At 49.2% G+C, this 19176-nt stretch overlaps 1 protein-coding gene across 1 annotated transcript in view; it reads right to left on the bottom strand.

Annotated features, from left to right (window-relative positions):
* Positions 1-19176, bottom strand: part of TENM2 (teneurin transmembrane protein 2) — a 504145-nt gene that overhangs the window by 36545 nt on the left and 448424 nt on the right. The window contains exons 23-24 of the mRNA XM_075542722.1: positions 11697-11872; positions 9689-9924 (exon numbers count right to left, since the gene is read on the bottom strand). Of these exons, the coding sequence (XP_075398837.1) occupies positions 9689-9924; positions 11697-11872 (412 nt within the window). The remainder of the gene's footprint in view (positions 1-9688; positions 9925-11696; positions 11873-19176) is intronic.

Below are 19176 nucleotides of genomic sequence, written 5' to 3'. Positions count from 1 at the left end.
GAGAGGGATATCAATAATGGTGGTATAACACAAAGAGTATGATCAATGGCACACACACGCAGAAGTTGTTGAATTGTATATTTTTGCTAAAATGGAAACATTTATATGAAAAACAATGAGGATGGAGGAAAGGAAATGTTATATAATGGATTGTGGTGAAGCTCGCACAAACTCGTCTTGATATGGCTGAAGTAGTGCCAATAAAACTGCTAAAAAATGTGGGCCTTGGACGCCCGGGTGCAGGTTCCTTGGCTCTGTAGGGCCCCTCTCTGTTGGAGTAGACTCGGTGGCAGTGAGTGTGGTTCGGGTTTGGGTGTATTCTGGTGATGGCAGACCAGTGCCTTGGCAGGGTTGTGGCTGAGGGGAACGCACAGCTAACTGGTGGGGAGGCTTGGCTCAGGTGACCCGAATAGGCTCGTCATTGCCATCCTTTGCCTAAACTTCCAGAAGTCAGTACATTACCTGTCTCCTAGCCTCCAGATTTCCCAAATTCCGGAGAGGACTTTTATGTTTTTAAGACATAACTTGAGATCACATACGTCTCGAGTTTAAAACCCTTCCACACGATTTCACTGAATGTAGTTTAAAGTCCACGCTCTGTACCAAGGCCCGACTCCCAGCTAGTTTGCTCCAGCCACACGGCTCTCATTCTGCCACCGTCTTTCCTGCCTCAGGGCCTTTGCAGGTGCTGGTCTCCCAGCAGGAAAGGCTTTCCTCCTCCCATCTCACACCTATAGCATGAAGACTTTCCATTCAGGTCTCAGCTCAAATGCTATTTCCTCACAGTAGTCTGAACTACACTCAAATTTTCAATGATCCCCACCCTATCTTTCCCTTCATAGCACCCATCACAGATTTTTGGTGTCTGGTTAAGGTCTAAGCTCCACGAGAGTCTTTCTTCCTTTTTACCGCACCATCCAAAACCAGCAAGCCGTCCTGAAGCAATGCTTGCTCTGAGAGGACATCGTTTAATGTGCTGGCAAAGGTGAGCTTTTCTAACCATGTGCTATTTGATCAGCATGCCATTCATCAAAAGTCGTTCTGTTGGCCCAGGCTCTGACCCTAAGCAGTGTTGAGTCATGGTGGCCGGTCAGCAGTGGAGACGAGGCCAGTGCCACCGAGAGTGTAGGTGTCTGAAGAGCAGATTCCTACGTGCGTGAAGAAGGGACGTGCTGTGGCAGGAAGGATCGGCTAAGACCCAGGCTGTCACGTCTGTGCATGCGAACAGGCCAGCCTGAGCGGGCTTCACACAGAATGGCAGGAACATGTGTGTGTTCCCACGAACACACGCTCGGCCATCTCCCTGCCAGCTGCTGTGCTACTGTGATCTGTCACATCAGTACAAGTAACACACGCCGGCGTGTAATTGCAATGTCATATTAATTATAGGGAAACCAAAACAAAATTACTGACTCCCACTTCTTCTTGGAATACTAATAACACTAATACCAATATCATGATTGGAGATTATCTTGGAAACAATTTTTCTTTTGTTCTGCTGCCTACACAGAAAGCTGTTCCTTGCGTTTGCAATTCTTATATAATTCCTAACCAGGAGAAAGCATTGTACAGGCTGGGTAGATGTTTTTCTTGTCAGAGAGAATCATGCTCTGAATCCACTGTCGGGAATAGTGTAAGTTTAAATGCCTTCCAAAAGCTTTGAACAGTCTTTCTGGGGGCAATACTATAGTAACAGATAGAGCCCCAAATTTGCCATATCGTTAGGTTCTGGAGGGTGGTAGGGTGGGTTGAGGATGTAACTGTTTTATGAGTGTGTGTGTGCGTGAGTAGGTATGTGTGTGTGAGTGGGTATATGTGCAAGTGTGTGTATGTGTGTGAGTGTGTGTGAGTGGGTATGTGTGTATGAGTGTGTGTGAGAGTGGGTATGTGTGTGTGTGGGAATGGCTATGTGTGTGTGTATGTGAGTTTGTATGGCTGGGTATGTGTGAGGGTAGTGGGTATGTGTGCGTGTGAGTGGGTATGTGTGTGTGAGAGTGTGTGTGTGTGAATGGGTATGTGTCAGTATGTGTATGACTGAGTGTGTGTGTGTATGAGTGTGTATGTGTGTTGGTATGTGTGTGTGAGTGTGTATGTGTGTGTTTCACCCAGAATCTCCTCCATCTTTCTTTGAGCACTGCACTCTCTTCCTCTCAGGTTTCTCCTGTCTCAGTGGTTTAATAAATTGTTCATCACAAGATCCAGATGTGGGCATGTAACTCAGGCTTAATCGTCAATCCCCATTTTCCTGACCAGCGATTGGCCCACCATGTAAACACCCTCTGTGCCAAGCCAATCACAGCACTCTCTAGGAATATAGACGGCCCCTTGCCTTCCAGTTGGTTGCTAGCTGAAGTGAGCATCTGGGGCAGAGTTGAACTGCCCTGCAGGGCTGACAAAGCTGTAACTCTACAGAAGCATCTTTCACGCACGCACGCAGGGGCTGGGGGTTTGTACCAACTGCCCACCTCCTGTTTAGCAGCCCAGGACCCAACCACTGTGCCTAGTGATCATGTCCTCACAGGATTGGTGTGCCAGCCCCACTTAGCGGCACCACAAAGCAAATTCATGGCAACCTGCTTCCCTGAAGATTTCAGACAGGAAAACCCTATGGAACAGCTGTACGCTGACAGAATCTATAGTTAGAATCGGCCTGATGGTAACGCACTCATTGGCTTCATATATTGTGTTTGTGTGTGTGTGTACTCTCAATGATTCCTATCCCACCCTTCTGGGCTCACTAAGGTGAGATCATGTAAGTGTGCAGTTAATTTTGGCCGAGGCTGACACCATGCGAAGAGGTCAGCAGTCTACTGTAGAAGCACACGAGGTTGCTAGCCCCGTGGAGCAGTGCCTAGAGGTGGAGGGGTGGTGAAGAAGAGAGGACAAGAGGGAAAGAAACCATCGTCTGGACTCATGACTTCCCTTGGGCTATTGGTGCCACCACTGAGGGTAGCTCCCCTTTGTGTTGGCCTGATAGCTGGGTGGGGGGTGCGAGTCCTTTGTGTTAAGCTAGTTCCCGTGGTTCCTGTAATTCTCAGATTGCTAGCAAATGCAAAGGCAATGTGTTTGAGAAATCACACTGCTTTGGGGCTGGGATATTTACATACTAAGCACCTACCAGGAGCCTTGGCGGCCTAGTTGAGAGTTGGGCTGCTTACCGAAAGACCAGCTGTTTGAAACCACCAGCCGCTCCACAGGAGAAAGAACAAGGCTTTCTACTGCCATAAAGACTAAGAGTCTCACCGTATAATTACGATTTTTATGCTCTCTTTGCTTCGTCATGACATGTGCTAGTGTGGCAGGCAGAGTTCTGCCTTTGAGAGTGACTGAGTGGAAGTGCGGCCCCATCCCCAGCCCTCATTGCTCATGTAAATAGTGTCCAGGCACTTAAGCTTCTACTCAGTACAAGTCAACAAGTCAACGATCTGAAAAGCGGGCCTATATTCATGTCCGTTTTAAATTCGATACCACTGGCCAAATAGATTATCTTATCAATATGATGCCCATGGGGATGATTTATAATATTTATAATATTCTCTACTATAAAATGATAACGATATCTCCAAAGTGAGCCAGAGACACATAACTAAACCACAGATCGATGAATGGATTTTGGGATTACACTTACTCCAATCTAAGATCAGTCAGTTCTTGTGGCATGGGCCACTCCATTCTGGCCCTCGTGAAAGACCGCCAGAGAGATGGTGATATAGGGAAGTGTGGTAAAGCACATCAGCTGGTGCCTGTGTATCAGAACGAACAGCTGCTGGGCATTACAGGCTCGTAAGACAATACACAGTCATTGGACGGAGGCATTTACGCGGAAGCAGCCCATGTGATTCAAGGGTTGAAATGAATAAGATCCAAATCCAGGGGAAGGGGGATATCAGATTTAAATTATGAATACCCAGTTTCCAGGAGGCTACGGGAAACAGTGCAGGGTTTCCACATGGATTAAGCCTCAAGTGACTCCCCTCTGACCACGGTCCAAGAATGTGAATGGCCTGGTGTCATACAGAGAACATTGTGAAATCAACCATGGCCGATGTAGTTAGGTGAAATGTAACATCTTATCATTTGATCTCCCCTTTGACCCATTTTAAAGTTGTTTCAGTCTTTAACATTTTCTGCTTTCATTGCAATTGAAGTTTTGTTTTGTCTTTTTTTGTTTGTTTCTTGCTTTGTATGATTTGCTGTATATGAAATTTGGAATAGGTAAGTCTACTGAGACAGAAACTTGATTAAACATTATCTCGAGTCAAGGCCGGGGAGGTCAGGGGAAGGGGGCTAACAACAACGATTGTGTGGGAGAAGAAAATGTTCTGAAAGATTGTGGCGGAGATTGCACAGCTCCACTTGATGCGATGAAACCATTACGTTGCAGGACCGGTGAATTCCAAGCCAAAACACTTACACAGAAGAGTTACAGTCTCAGAAACCCACAGGGAGAGTTCAACTCTGACCTTTGGGGTGGCTACGAGTCAGAATGGACTGGATGGCAGTGAAGCACTTTCCAAGGAGCCCTTGTGGTGCAGCGGTTACATGCTGGGCTGTGATCTGAAAGGCCCACAGTTCAAAACTTCTAGCCATTCCAAGGGAGAAATATGGGGCTTTCTACTCTAGTAAACAGTTATAGACTTGTACACACATGAGGTGCGAGTCATGGTTACATGCTGGTTTTAAACAGCTGGACTCCCCCCCGCCCCCAAGTTTATATTTACCTGCCAATATAGAAAAATTTATCTTTCAGAGCAGGGTAATTCGTTCTTTATTTTTTAATAAATGAAAATTTTATTGTGAATTAGGTGAGTGTTTCCATTTCAGACTGTCAAGTCTGCATTCAATAGTTCAAACCTGTCATCAGTGCTCCCTCCCCGCCCCATTCTGTTCTAGCCTACATCCACCCCTGATTTCTCTTCTCCCGCGGACTGACCGCAATCCTCCCTGCCACCCAAGTCAACACCTGGCAACCTTCTAGTCGGGTGCTTCCTCTTCCCACCCTTAACTTCCCTCCCTTTAGGAGCCTCCAGAGTCTGTTCCCTTTGGTCTGCACGTCTTTGTCTAGGATTTTATCTAATAGTAGTGGTCTTCCACAATATTTATCCTTTCTTGACTGACTTACTTCACGTAGCATCACATTTGCCAGGTCCAGCCATGTGATGAGATGCTTTGTGGTTTCATCGTTGTTTAAATGGCTTGATTTTCATGTTCACGCCTCTGTTTTCCTTCATTCCAAGAGCCAGGGCTAGGGCTGCCAGACTCTCACATCTGTCTTGGGTTTCAGCTACTAGCCTTCCCTCACAAAGGTGATAGCCAGTCAGCATCCCTGGTCCTCAAGATCACCGGAAGGGACCCACAGAAGTGGAGGATGACATAGTAATTTGATCATTTTCCAGATCTAGGTAATTAGCTAAACATCTCTCACATCTCCCCGTCCCCCTCCTTTTAATACTCCTTACTAATGATTGAGTTCCTTGCCTGAAATCCTGCAACAGTATCCTGGTTTCCTTCATCTCCTCTTACCCGCTATAGTCTATCTTCTCCACAGTGCAGCCTATGTATCCAGCACATCACTCTGCTAACGTATCCCTCAATGACTTCCCATTGCCCTCAGCAGAAATGCCAGCATATCAGATGAATGCCTTCCATGAGCTGGCCCTGCCAACTCACCCAGTGTCATCTTTTTTGGGGGGCATCACACTGAAACCACGCCTCTCTTCTCCAGACAAGTTAAGATAAGTTGACATTGCTGATGTGAGTGGCCATCCTGGTGACCTGGCTCATGGGGACGCCCAGGCACAACAGAACAAAATGCTGCCAGGTCCCGCCCCCCCACCCCGCCCACCCCACCCCCAACCTCTGAACTGGCTGCAGATGGGCTGTTGTGATCCATATGGCTTTCCTTGACTGGTTTTCGGAAGCATGGGGCTTGTGGTCTGGGAATCAGCTTGGCAAGGGAGAATTCCAACATGGAGTCCAGCCAGCCGTCTCTCCCTTTCTCACAGGTGACTGCCCCTGTCTGACAGCCCCTCCTCCAGATGTTCACCCGGCTAATGCCTACCGTTGCTGGAAACGCCATCAGTTTGGTGTCAGGTCCCTTGTGAAACCCTTCTTGACTCCTTGTCATCTGAGAACCCTCGGAGACTGCTATGTGTTCACCAAGTCTCTTTTCAAGTGTTCAGTCAGACAGTTCCCAGACTCCCTTGCAGTTAACTTGCCGCCATCTGGCTGGGTCCTGGCAAGCGTGTGTGGAAGTGAGGCATGCCTCTTCCTGTTCCTTAGGCCACCTCCAATCACCCCTGGCCTTTTTCTTTCCACAACTTTGTGACCACAGATTTGAGATGGCAGCAGGGTCCAAAGACAGCACAATTGAAAGGAGCGAGCACTAGGGAGAGCCGCCTGACTCCATCGGACTGGGAAGTCTTGTTCCCAAGATTTCTGGGTTTAGTTATTACCCTGAAATTTGTTTATGCTTTATTTCTTCGTCTAGGCTTTCCCAACCTATACAATTAGGTATCTCTTTCCGTATGGGATTAGCCTCTTCTGGAGCTAAGTTGTTACTTTCCCTCTAGACTGTAAGCTCCTTGCTGACGAAGACCGGGTTTTCTTTACAACTCTATAATCTGATCTGTGGTACTTGATGTATAATGGGCACAAAGTAACACTCTGGAATGAATCAAAGATGTCAGCGGCTCATTTGTTAATGGAGCAAAATGACAAGGTGAGAGGAAGAGAGGCCGTGCTCTCATTGGCTGGGACAGCCTGTTTGCCCACAGTTTCTGAAAAACAACAAAACCAAAACAAACACACAAACAAGAAAAACCAAATGCCTGGCTCATGACAACACCACGCGTCTCACAGTAGAACCGGATTCCGCTGGATTTTCAATGTCTGATTTTTTTTAACCCTCTGGAAGGTTCCAACCACCAGCCTTTTGGTTAGCAGCCAGAGCATGGACATTTATGCCAACAAGGGAACCTGGTCTTTGACTTCACGGCTGCAAACTTTCCTGCCACCAGTTCATGAAGCACCTGAGGGAGAGGACACTCCCCAGGCCTCTTAATCCCCACAACACCCCACCTTTTCTGGGAACTTCTTCCCACAGCTCCCCTGCAATTTCCAGGAGTTGCTTTTATTTCATTCACTAAACAGTTTACGAACAGAATTAAAATAAATGAGATGCAAATAAATTCCAGGCTTTCTCCCTCATTTTCAAATTACATTTTCAGTCCACTCAACCTGTTATAATCTCATAGTGATTTTCATTTAAGAGAGCTAAATGGATATGTGATTATTGTTACAGGAACTAACACCAGACAATTAAATGTTGAGGTGTTGATAGATAAAACTGTGTTTTGATTTGCATAAACATGATGCCAGCAAAGCTAACCCTGGCAGAAACTCAGCTATAAGACTCGCGTGCCTAACTTCTGCTAATTACCGCAAGTGCCGTTATTAAGATTTTTTAATATTCAGAATTGGGATTATAGCCATTTTATTTCAGGGACACATTTATCTTTATTTTGAAAACTTAGTCAAAATGCATAACTGATGTATCAGAGAAAAGAAATGATTACTACTTCTAATCAAGTTCTACAATGCTCATATCAAAAATCAATTACACAGCCCTGAAACTCAGTCATTAAGGATTTAGCTACTAATCTCATTCCATTTTTGTCTTTCGGAAGATACGGCCGCTTGCAACTTTGCAGATACCAGGAGAGGAAGGAAAACATGGGGGACTGCTGATAACCTACTGTGGGGAATTAGACTCCAGCCAGACAAAGCAGGAATCTGAATGTGGAATGGCCCACCTCTGCAGGGACATCACCTGGGTTGGCTGGACGGCAATCCAGTAACATGGCAAAAGTGACGGCCCAACTTTTGCCAGTGGGGAGCGTTCCAGCCAAAGGGATTCCAAAGCATGTGTTAAACTCTGCTGTCGTATGTTGCTTCATGTCTGCCTAGTGCTACCGCCATCTGTAATTATGTCAGGTACTTGTTTTCTCCCCCCCCCACCCCCACGATCCCTGGGATGGAAGCTGCATGAGAAGGCCTGGCTTTGGATGCCTGGCATCTCCAGTGCACAGCACAGTGCCTGGCCCTTAGCAGGTGTTCAAACCATCTGCTCTATGCTTGTTGAAATCTCAGGTTTCCCCCGGAACAAAGGTGAATGTGGTGGTAGGAACTGGTCCCTCTCAGTGGCAGACACTTACCCGGAAGACTTCCCAAGAAGAGGTGGTGACCAAATGGCCCAGGAAGTTTGGACAAACCTCAGCTCATTCGGATGGACCACTTGAACTCAAGTTATGGCTTTTAAAAATGAATAGGTGACATTTTTGGAGCACCTGTCCGATGCAAGCACGATGTTAAATGTTTACCAAACACTGGGCTCATGCAGATGGAGAACTGTGGAGGAGTGCTGTTAAGAGTCTTGGCACGGGAGTCAGACAGACAGACGGACATGGGCTGAGTCCTATTTTGCTTCTAGCCATCCTGTCCTTGGAGATGTGTCTTAGTTTCCCTGAACCTGAGTTTCATTTTTTGACAAGTAATAACTCCCCTCCTGGGTCTGTTAGAAAGATTCATTGAGCTACGTCACGCAGTTCACGAGGCTGTGAGTGGTGCCGAGAGTGAACTTGCTCAAAGTTGGAGGTCTGAGCCACCCAGAGGGGTCCTGGAGACGGGCCTGGAGATCGACTTTTGGAAGGTCAGCCAGTGAAAGCCCGAAGGGGCCCTGCTCTCTTCTGACACCCAGGGAGACACCATGAGTCGGGTGGGACTGCATTTGACTTTTTAAAGCAGTTCACACAGGGGCAGCATCCGAAACACGCCCAGCGTGATAGATTCATGTTTGCAAGCTCTGGCTCGGGATCAAGTTGCCTGTCTGGAGGAGCTGAGGTTCGTTCAAACTTCCTGTGGCCTTTGGTTGTTCCTTCCTCTTGGGAAGTCTCCCCGGCTCCCTCAGTCTGGGCGAGAGCTCCAGCTCCTTCCCTGGGATCTCACTAGATCTGGGTGTACTGCTGCCTCTTCACTGAACCCACCGGACGACCCGTTTCTCTATGCTGCCACACTATGCGCTCTCTGAAGGCAAGGGACACAGGTTGTCGATCTTTGTCCTTGCGGTATTTAGCAGAATACTTGAGACATAACAAGTCAGTGTTAAGTGGATTCTAACTCATGGCGACCCGTGGGTGTGAGGAGGGCTGTGTTCCACAGGTGCTTTCAGTGGCTGCTTTCTTCTGACATAGATTGCCAGGCCTGTCTTACATGGCACCTCTGGGTTACTGAATCCTCTGGCTTCTCCATTAGGCATGATCACTATTTGCACCAGCCGGACACTTCTCTGGGCATAGAGTTGGCCCAAATCCACATCCACTGAATTGGTCATAATGGAGGGAAAGGATGGTAAGTGCCAAGAAGACCCAAGCCACCTCTGGCGACAGCCTAAACCTAAGTCCCCACGGCAGGAAACGGCCGCCGTTTTCAGCCTGAGGGAATGGAGACCCTTGCTCCTCTGGGGGGCAGTCCTGGAGCCGTGTGGTTCTGACCTTCCGAGGCAAGAAGCTGCCTTCTCCGTGAGGGAGGGGCACCGACCACTTGGAAGCTGTGCATGCGCTCAGCAGCGCGAGGAAAGGGTGTGCCATACGGCTGCTTCTGTGGCGACACGCGGGGTAGAACCACTTACCCGGAGCTTCCTGCCGAAGATGGTGACTTTGCCTTTAATCTGTTCCTTTCTTAGGCGCCACTCAATGGAGTTCAAGCCATTCTCCATGGGCAGGGAGATGTTGCAGCGCCCGATGGTGGGAGTGATGGTGCCCGCCAGGACGTGGGGCTCACTGTGGAAGCTGACGCCCATTCCGTTGGCGTACATCACCCTCAGGGTGCCGTTATTGCAGAGTTGGTAGCTGTTTCGCACTTGATCTGGAGAAGGGAAAGCGGGTGGGGACAGGGAGATAAATCGGCCACTCTATTAGTAACGCGAGAACAGAACCCCCATTTCCTAGGTTTCCGTGGTCCTTTGCATCTGGCAGTCCAAGGCTGCCTTCAATTAGCACACACCCAGTGAGAAGGCGAGGAGCAGAGAGGCTACCGATCCGTGTAAAGGAAAACATGATTAAGAGGTGGCTCTCCAGAAATAATTATGCCCTGATCGTTTTCTTTTACTCACGGAAGGTTATTAATAGCAAATGGAGACAGTTAAAGACGCTGTTTGCCTACACAATTTGTGTCAATCAAATGCCTGGTCTTTAACATATGTATTTTAGCTGAAACAGGAAAAAAACATAGTAATAAAGGAGAGGAAGCCTGCTCACCTCCCTCCCCACATGTTTGCCTCCCAAGTAACCCGGAGCTCCTCGTTAGGCTATAGGTCAGAGCTACTCAAAACCCAGTCCTCGATGCTTCCAGAAAATCCACAGGGCAGACAGCCTCCCCGCCCCTCGTGCTTTGGCTACTGGCTCTCCCATGATGCCACCTCCCACCCAGTAGGAGTTTGCAGAGTCAAATAGCATGGCGTAGACTGGGCCGGTGGTGCTGATAACATGTGCCTATCTTCCCGGATGGAATCTACTACCCCTGTCAATCAGATTGCGGACCTTTCCCTGTATAAAAAAAAATTACAGGAAGGAGACACAAGTCTGAGACTCTGCTTACAGGTGATGCTTTCTGATTATCTAGGCAATGATGCCCTGCTGGGCAGGACGAGGAGGCAGCGGCCTTTGGGGGAGGGAGAATGTGTCTTCCAGCACTGCTGGGACCCCACCATCATGCAGAAGGGCAGAATCTACATCATTAATCACTTGACAGGGCTGAGATAGAGTCATTGAAACAGGCTCTGTCGGGGGATAATAGTCTAGAAATGTCACCATTTATCTACAGAGAGGACACTTTTATCCTCTGACAATGGGCGAGCCCACCGACATTCTGTCTTAATTAAAAGGAAAATGAATCTACACCATCCCTTTTCTTGCCAGCTCCAGTGCTGGTCCTGGAAGGACCGGCATGGCCGGCAGTCTAGATGCCACCATTGCTAAAGGTCTTTGGTCCCGGGGCACCAACTCAACCAATAACTTCTCAAAGGAAAGGAGCAGAAGGGAACAGAAGGCCTAGAGGTGGTCTCTCAGAGGAGGCTTGACTCCAGTGTGCTGGGGGTGGGGCAGGAGTGGCAGGTGGGAAGAGAGTGGGCGTAGGTAGGTATGTGGACAGCTCCAAATATTCAGACTTTGGTTCGGGATGCAGGCACAGCTCGCTTAACTGCGCTCGGCAGATCTATGTTTCTGGCAAATCAAAGGCCAATCCTCCGCCTGGTGCATCTACTGGTGTCATTTTTCCCCCAACAGCAGGTGCTGACTTTGTGTCTCTGTCACATGTTGGTCCTTCTCACCGTATTTCTGACTACTCTTACACTACAACTGTCATGTCCATATTACTTCGATCTGGACTGGGAAACCCCCAAATGCACGCCACTCGCTACAGCGCGGTGCTGGCTTGATTGCGGTGCTCTGGAACTGGATGGATGCGCATGTCATGGTGATTCCCTGTAGCTGCTGCATCATTTTCTACAAGGGCGTGCTCTTGTAGAGCTTCCGTTCTGTGGACATTTGATTAAAGCAGCGGTGGCGGGCAAGGCCTGCCGTCCAGATGGGCTGGGCGTAGGGGTGAGCTGGGGGTGGGGGCGGTTGGAGCAGGCTTACCTTGGACCACGGTGTACGAGGCCTCCACGGACGAGAGGTTGGTAATGACGGTGACGTCATCATCACGGTTCGAGTTCTCAATGTCAATCGTAATGGATTTCTCCATTTCCCGGTGCAGGCTGGTCACCACTCCCGTGGGGCGTGTCACATTGGTCAGGCGGCCCTCGTGGTCGTAGCTGGGGGGTAGACATGCCGGATGGGAGCATTTACAATACTTAGAAACATACCAGGGCTGGAGGGAGGCTTGGAGGCAGAGCGGCTGGGGGTGTGCATCCCACTGAAGGTTGCCCCCTGCCAATGAAAACCCCACCCTGCCTGAGAACCAGCGGTGATGATTCCTACACCCGCCAGATCAATGATGCCGTCTCAGTGAAGATATTTCACTTGGTTTTTGGCTAGGTGCCTTTATGCATCCCCGAAGCTAGAGACCACAGTGACATGTGTCTTTTATTTATGTGCTCCACAAAGCCACCACATTAATTGTCCAGCAATGTCATTTTCATTGCGATACTTCATTATGAACAAAGCAGAGGAATTTCCCATCGGCTGCTCCGTGAAACCTGGCAGGGAAACATCCACGCCCCAGTTTTCCTCTCTGGAACAACCTCAACTTCATCCCCTTGTGCCCTCGAAGCCCTCTGGACACCCAGCTCTGCCACATGCCCCCTCTGCCCATTAGCAGCTAAGCAGGACTCCTGTCCTCTAGGCCCAAATCAACCAGGCTTAGCTCTCCAAGCAGCCTCCGTGGACAATTTCCCCGGATGACTCACTTGGCCTCTGTTGTGCCCAGCCACACCAGTGATCACTGCCCCACTATTTGCAGATGGCCTCTTTATTTCAGGGAAAATGGGGTCCTGGTGGCACAGAAGACTAAGCTCTGGGCTGCTCACAGCAGGCTTCATGGTTCAAATGCCCCAGTGGGAAGCAGGAGCGGGATGGGGTGGCCTGCTCCCTGGAGGGTTGGCACTCACGGAAACCCCAGGGAGTGGTTCTTTTCTGCCCTGTAGGGTCACCATGAGTTGGAATGGGCTCTCTGGCAGCAGGTTAATCTCTGACCGAATTCCTGGGTGAGACACACGGTAAACGAGGCTACAGATGGGGAAAATGGGAGTGGAGCTCTCTCAGAGGCTCCTTGAAGGAAAGGTTCAGGGATCAACTTCTACAAAGAAGAATCAGGTGTGGAAAATGCCACGGAGCACAGTTCCACACAGACACGTAGAGAGTCGCCACGAGTTGGAATCCATTCAACAGCAAGTGTTGGAAAACAATTATTTCCTTTTTTGGCTCTGTGTTCATTTTTACCATTTTCTTAACTGTTGGGCTTTGTCCTCCCCCTCCCCCCACCTCCTTTAGCAAGCAGCCTTGTAGGATTTAGTTGGGAGGGCAGTTCCTCTCCCTGGAAGATCCACTGTCTTCTGAATGTGGGGAGCGCGTTAGGTTCCAGGAAGGGAAAAGTCGTCCAATTTGAGGAAGATCTGAACTGGGCGCCTTCAGAGCCCTCCAGATGAGCTGGAGGCGGATGGAGACAAGAGGGGCAAAGCGGGCCACGGGGCATTTTGCAGGAAGGGCTAAAAGAAGGAAGAGCAGAGGCGCCTCTGGGTGTGGCTCTCCTTGGACAGGGAAGAGGGACCGAGATGGAGGGTCCTGCATGGTAGAGAGCTGAGCTCGTGCAGCCTCTGGGGCAGAGGGTCTCGGAGAAGGATCACCGTGGGCAGAGTCTGTGGACAGAGGACTGTCCTCGGTGGCTAGTCACGGTAACATAAAGACAGAGGGTGGTGGGTGAAGGGTGCTGGAATGAAGGAACACAGACCTGGCTCAGCCTTGAAGTGATCCGTGGAATTCTGTTCTGAAGAAGAAACAGAAATAGCAATTCTCTGCCGATGTTTGAAGGCTGTGTGTTGTGCCACAGTGGCATTAGGGAAAAGATGGGTAAGCAGGGGGGTGGTGGGGGGGCAGGGATCTGGGAGTGTGGTGTCCCAGCCCTGTAAAGAGTTGCCTGGCCACGAGGCAGTGGGTAGGGCAGTATTTCCCCTTTGGGAAGCCCTGCTGTCGTAACCATCTTAAACAGGGACAGAGCTTGGCTCAGGTGCTCCGAGTCAAAATAGGAGAGAGGGCCATCCATGGAAGACTGGATAAACACACTATGGGACACCCACGAAATGGCGTATTCTGCGGTGTCAAAGAATAGCAATGAATCTGTGAAACACCTGACTACATGGGTGAAACAGGAGGACATTCCCCTGGGCGATCTTCGTGGAAAGGACAAATGTCGTCTGAGACCACAGCTGTGAAAGGTCAGGCAAAGGCATTCTTGATGCTACATTGTAGGGATTGCAATCCAGGCAGGAAGCACAACGTGTGTCAGTTACTGAAGGCAGAACTGATCTGTTCTGTCAACGGCCACCAGATTCACACGAAAGAGTTAGAAACACATTTGCACAAAGGCGCCCTTGTGTTTTCTTCTGTGCTGAAGACACCCCCTCTCAGACAGGGGCAGTGAGTGATGGAGACCAGAGTTGGTGCAGCACCTGGAGTAGGTAAAGTTGTTACTTACAAGCGTGACAAATTAGAACAACTTCCACGTTCATTGAGTGAAGGGTCGTTAAACAGCCAATGATATACTTTTGAATTACAAACCCGTGGGGCCACCAACATGGAGGACAACGCCCTTCTACTGGCATGGAAAATGAACATGTAGTTGAATGGAGATCATGGAATCTACTCATATCACGTGTTCACTTTTTGGGGGTGGGATGAAAATATGAGCCCTGATGGTTGGGCACCGATCCACATGGTCCACAGTTTGAAACCACCAGTTGGTCTTTGGAGAAAGATAGGGATTTCTACTCCTGGCAGGAGTTACAGTCTCTGAAACTCATGGGTGGGCAGTTCTACCCTATCTTATAGGGTGGCCTTGAGTCTGACCCTGCTCGATGGCAGTGAGATCTATGTAGAAGAAATTCTCTGAAAATATTGACAACCAAATGTTAATGGCCACCATCTGTATGTGAGCTTGCTGGGCTCTGGTGGCTTATCCAGCAGCTGTGATGCTGGAAGCTAAACCCAAAATAAAAACAAATAAACTCACTGCCATCAAGTGGATGATGACTCCTCACAACCTTTTAGGACAGGGTAGAATGACCCTCATGGGTTTCTGAGCCTGTGATGCTTTACAGGAATAGAAAGCCATGTCCATACCACCAGTTCCAAATACCAGTTGGGGCACCCACGGAAGATGGATGCGTCTAGACTAACAGAAATGAGGAAGAAAGGCCTGGTGGTCTACTTTCAAATACTAGCTAGGGAACACCCTGAAGTGCCTTCACCTTGTGCTCAGGAACTAATGCTGGCCCCATCTCCGATGGCTACTGGTGACTCTGGAGGAGATTCTGTCTCTGCGACTCAGGGTTTAATTCAATCCCAGAGTTTCTACAGGGCATTGGAGTTGGGACCAGAATCTCAAAAGCCACAGGGAGGGAAACATTCCCTTTAGCTCTCAAAGAGCATCCAGCTGCAGACAGCTCTGCTAACCTCTCCACAGTGGTTTCCTTACAAATACATCTGCGCTTAGGGGCAAGGCTTGACGAGGTCCAGGGATGGAGTAGAAAAGACAACGCAGTGGACCCAGACAGGCCTTGGTGGAAGTGGGATGGAGGCTGCCGTCAACTCATTTCTTCAACAAATATTCACCGAGTGGCGATGGCATGCCAGGCACTGCTCAAAACACCAGGGGATGGCTGGGAACAACGTAGACAAAAACCCTGGTCCTCATGTTGTGTACATGCTTCCAGGGGAGGACACAATTGCCGACAATTAAAACGTAGACTAAGTCAGATGGAGACAGCTGAGCTGATATAAGTCTACTCTCTCTAGCAGGGGGAACACAGAGGGGCAGGTTGTTTCTACTCTTCCTGCATATGGGAGACTGGTACCCCAGCTCCAGTATCAGGGTGGGAAGAGAGGAATCTCCTACCTCAAGATCTCCTGTACAGGCAGATGCTGCCCAATAGCCTCACGTCTTTTGCTAAGGGCTATGGTCATAGCCAAAGACGTGAGGCTATTAGGCAACATCTGCAAGTGCTTCACAATCTCAAGTTCCCCCCTAAGAAGGGTCTGGGTGGTGCAAAGGGTTAACATGCTCAGCGGCTAAGCAAACAAATGAGGGGCTGAGCCCCCCAGAGGCAACTGAGAAGAAAGGCCTTGTGCTTTGCATCTGTAAAAGCAGTCAAGGAAAACCCCACACATGGGGCCACCATGAGGTGGAGTTGACATATGGGCAACTGGTTTTATGGGTTTCCTACTTGGAATGAACCAAGTCAGTAACCACCTCTGGACTCTGGCTGGGTTCCTACTGAGGTCAGACCCTTGCCTTCTCCACTTCGCCCCATGAGAGGCGATCAGAGGACAGGGCTGGGATAACCCCACTGCGGAAACCCGCAGAGCCCTCTGCAGGCAAGTCCTACACTGTAGACTGGTGTTTTTCATTAAGGTGTGCAAATGGTGGTTATAGTCACAGAGTCAGAGTGGGTTTCAGCCTTATGGTCCCAATAGGGAGTGCTTTTTGTGTCTGACTGCTAGGCTGTCAATTAGCTGAGCATGTCCAAAAGGTGCGAGACAGTAACGATCAGCTAGCATCTCTTTAGGAGGTAAAAGAAGATTTTAAACACTTGAACCTCCACAATGGGAGTAACTGAGATCAGTGACTTTACTCATTACGTACGTGTGTGTGTGTGTGTGTAAAGCAGCTCATCAAATAAAGGGAGAAAAATCTCCTCATGATGCAGTTTCTAGGTACCTTCTAAAAATGATGAATCACACCTGTGCATTCATCAAACTAAAGCATCCTCCTGAAAAACATTCTCTCAGGTAGAGTTCATCTTGTGGTTACGAATAGGCTGGCTAACAGGCAGAGCGCACTGGAGAGTGGGTTGTCGTAGAGGCAGTTATGGTGAAATTCACCACCCTATCATTTGGTCTCCCTTCCCCCCTGTTTTCTTTTTGATTGAGGCTTGCATGTGTTTTACGTGGTCATTCCTGAGAGGTTGTGTGTGTGTGTGTTTTGAAATGTTGCTCTGTGTGTGAACTCCAAGATGGGTAAGTCTATAGAGACAGTAACTGGATTGAGGGTTTCTTGGGAGTGTGGCAGGGGAGGTTGGGGGGAAATTGGGGAGCTAATAATGATGAGCACAAAAATAACGAAAAATGAAACAGATTGTGGTGGTGATGGTGCAACTATTCTTGATGTGACTGAATGACCGAATGGTGTGATTTGTGAACTTTATGCCAATAAAACTGTTGCGGTACAACTTGAAGGCTGTCACCACTGCATTACAGGGGTCACACAAACGACAGTGTTTGTCCCATGGTCAACCCAGATGTGAGCCTGTCGCCCAGACCAGCTACTGTCCCGGCAGTGCTGACTCACTGGCAGAATCGATGTGTGTCCCAAGGGGCTTTCAATGGCGGGCTGAGGAGCAGGTCCTCAGGCCTTTCTTGGCAGGGCCTACCTCTGACTGTGCTTGAACCTTCCACCTTCCCCTCTCTCGCAGCTGAGCACCTTAAGCATTAGTAAGACTCAGAGATTTACCACAGTCTAAGTCAGGCCTCATTCGGACTGGGCTTCCCCAGAGAGAGCATTCTTTCTTCTCTAGCTACGCGAGGCAACAGAGACGCTGGGAGTGCCACTGGGTCTTCAGGTGAAACCGCCAGAAGGAAAGAGGGCCATCTTAGAGCTAGTGGAGTTAAAATGCAGCTTTAACTTCATTAGGTGCTTAGACTAAGGGGCAGTTACCTGAGCAGAACAAGGGAGACCACACGTTTCGAAATCTCGAGAGGTGTGCATCAGGGCTGTTTTTGTTTTTTTATCACCACACGCATTCAATCCATAATGGAGCAAATAATAAAATCAGTATGCTGAGCTGGACTATGTTGGAAGATGTGTCATGAACAACCTGTGGATTTGCCTGTGACACAGCCTTGCTTGGGGAAAACGAAGCGATCTTGAAGATCAAAGACTGTAGCTTTCAGGATTTATTTATTAACACTCCTTGCAACGCCCAATAAGCAACATCCTGAGAAATGCAAGAACGCTCCAGGTGGTCCAGGATACCATTGCAATCAGAGCATCCTCTGCCCGTGGAAGCAATGGGCGAGGAAACAATGTATCGCCTTGGGCGAGCCTGCCATGAAAGAGATGTGAAAGTACCCGAACGAACAGCTGTCAGTTGGAGGACCAAGCACACCTCACCCAAGTCACGGTATTTTGCAATTGCCTCCTCTGTGAGTGAAAACTGGACGAGAAATGAGGAAGACTGGAACGTTGGCGCCTTTAGATTATGGTGGTGGGAAGGAATATGATACATAAATAGATGTCCAGAGGAAGCAGAAGCTCTGTCTCGGAAGAAGTACAGCCAGGAAGACTCTTGGAAGCGAGGTGGGGAGGCTCTGTCTCATGTCCTCTGGACCTGTTACCAGGAGGGAATAGCCTCCGGAGGACACCGTGCTTGGTAAAGTTGAGAGGGTCACAAATGCAGAGACAGACTCTCATGGGGATGGACTGACCCAGTGGCTGCATTACAGTAACACAGACGCCCACGGAGGCATGCCTGTGAGGTCTGAGCAGGATCGGGAAGGGTTTCATTCTGTGGTGCCTAGGGTTACTATGAGTCGTAACCGACTCAGTGACATGCGCCAACAGGGGGATGGCTAACGATGCCATTCTAAGGGTGTCCTCGGGGGCAGAGTCACTGGCTGCTCAGTGTGATCAAGCCTCCGTCCAAAGACTGGGCTTTGCCCAAAGGACAAAGCCAGAGCAAGGGAAAGCAATTCTGCAAAGCTGCCAAGTCTCCAGCAGGTGGCAATCGCTTCCTTTGGCATTCTCCTACCCCCTTGGCATGCAAACAGGAAGTGAACATGCCTGTACTTCAGCGGGAGCAACAAGATACTCGGCTGCTCCCTTTCTTATCCCCCATTTCTCTGGGTCAAACTCTCCCTAATTTACTAAGTTCTCAGCTAGTGGCAACATTTAGATGGCGGTGAGCAAGGGCTACACGTAGAGGGGATAAGGTGATCCTTCCCCACCGAGGAGGGCCAGGTGTTTGTAAATTCCATCACACACCCCGCCAGCAATCGGGGGAAGCATGCCTTGGCGGCTTGCTGCAACCAGCATCCTACCAGCTAATACCTGCAGCAGCAGGCAATTTGACCGAGAGCTGTCTGCAGGAGCTAGGGAAAACAGCTTTTTGGCAAAACAAACAGCAGGACTATTAAGTATGAGATAATTGTTAGGGGAAATATGACCAGCCCTCGCTTCTTTTAATATACCTAGCAGTTTATCTGTATTGATCTGCTTCTGCTAAGGCGGAAATTCAGAGTTTATCTTCCTGTCTGTGCAACCAAGGGTGATGCTGGACTATTGGCAAATCACAGGCGCCCCACGGGGATCGGGCCGCTTAGGTTCTAATTTCCGCACCCATTGCAA

This window comes from Tenrec ecaudatus, chromosome 2 (genome assembly GCF_050624435.1).
Source record: "Tenrec ecaudatus isolate mTenEca1 chromosome 2, mTenEca1.hap1, whole genome shotgun sequence".
Taxonomy (NCBI): Eukaryota; Metazoa; Chordata; class Mammalia; order Afrosoricida; family Tenrecidae; genus Tenrec; species Tenrec ecaudatus.
The sequence above is the reverse complement of the archived record's forward strand: the minus strand, read 5'-3'. Positions and strand labels throughout refer to the sequence as shown.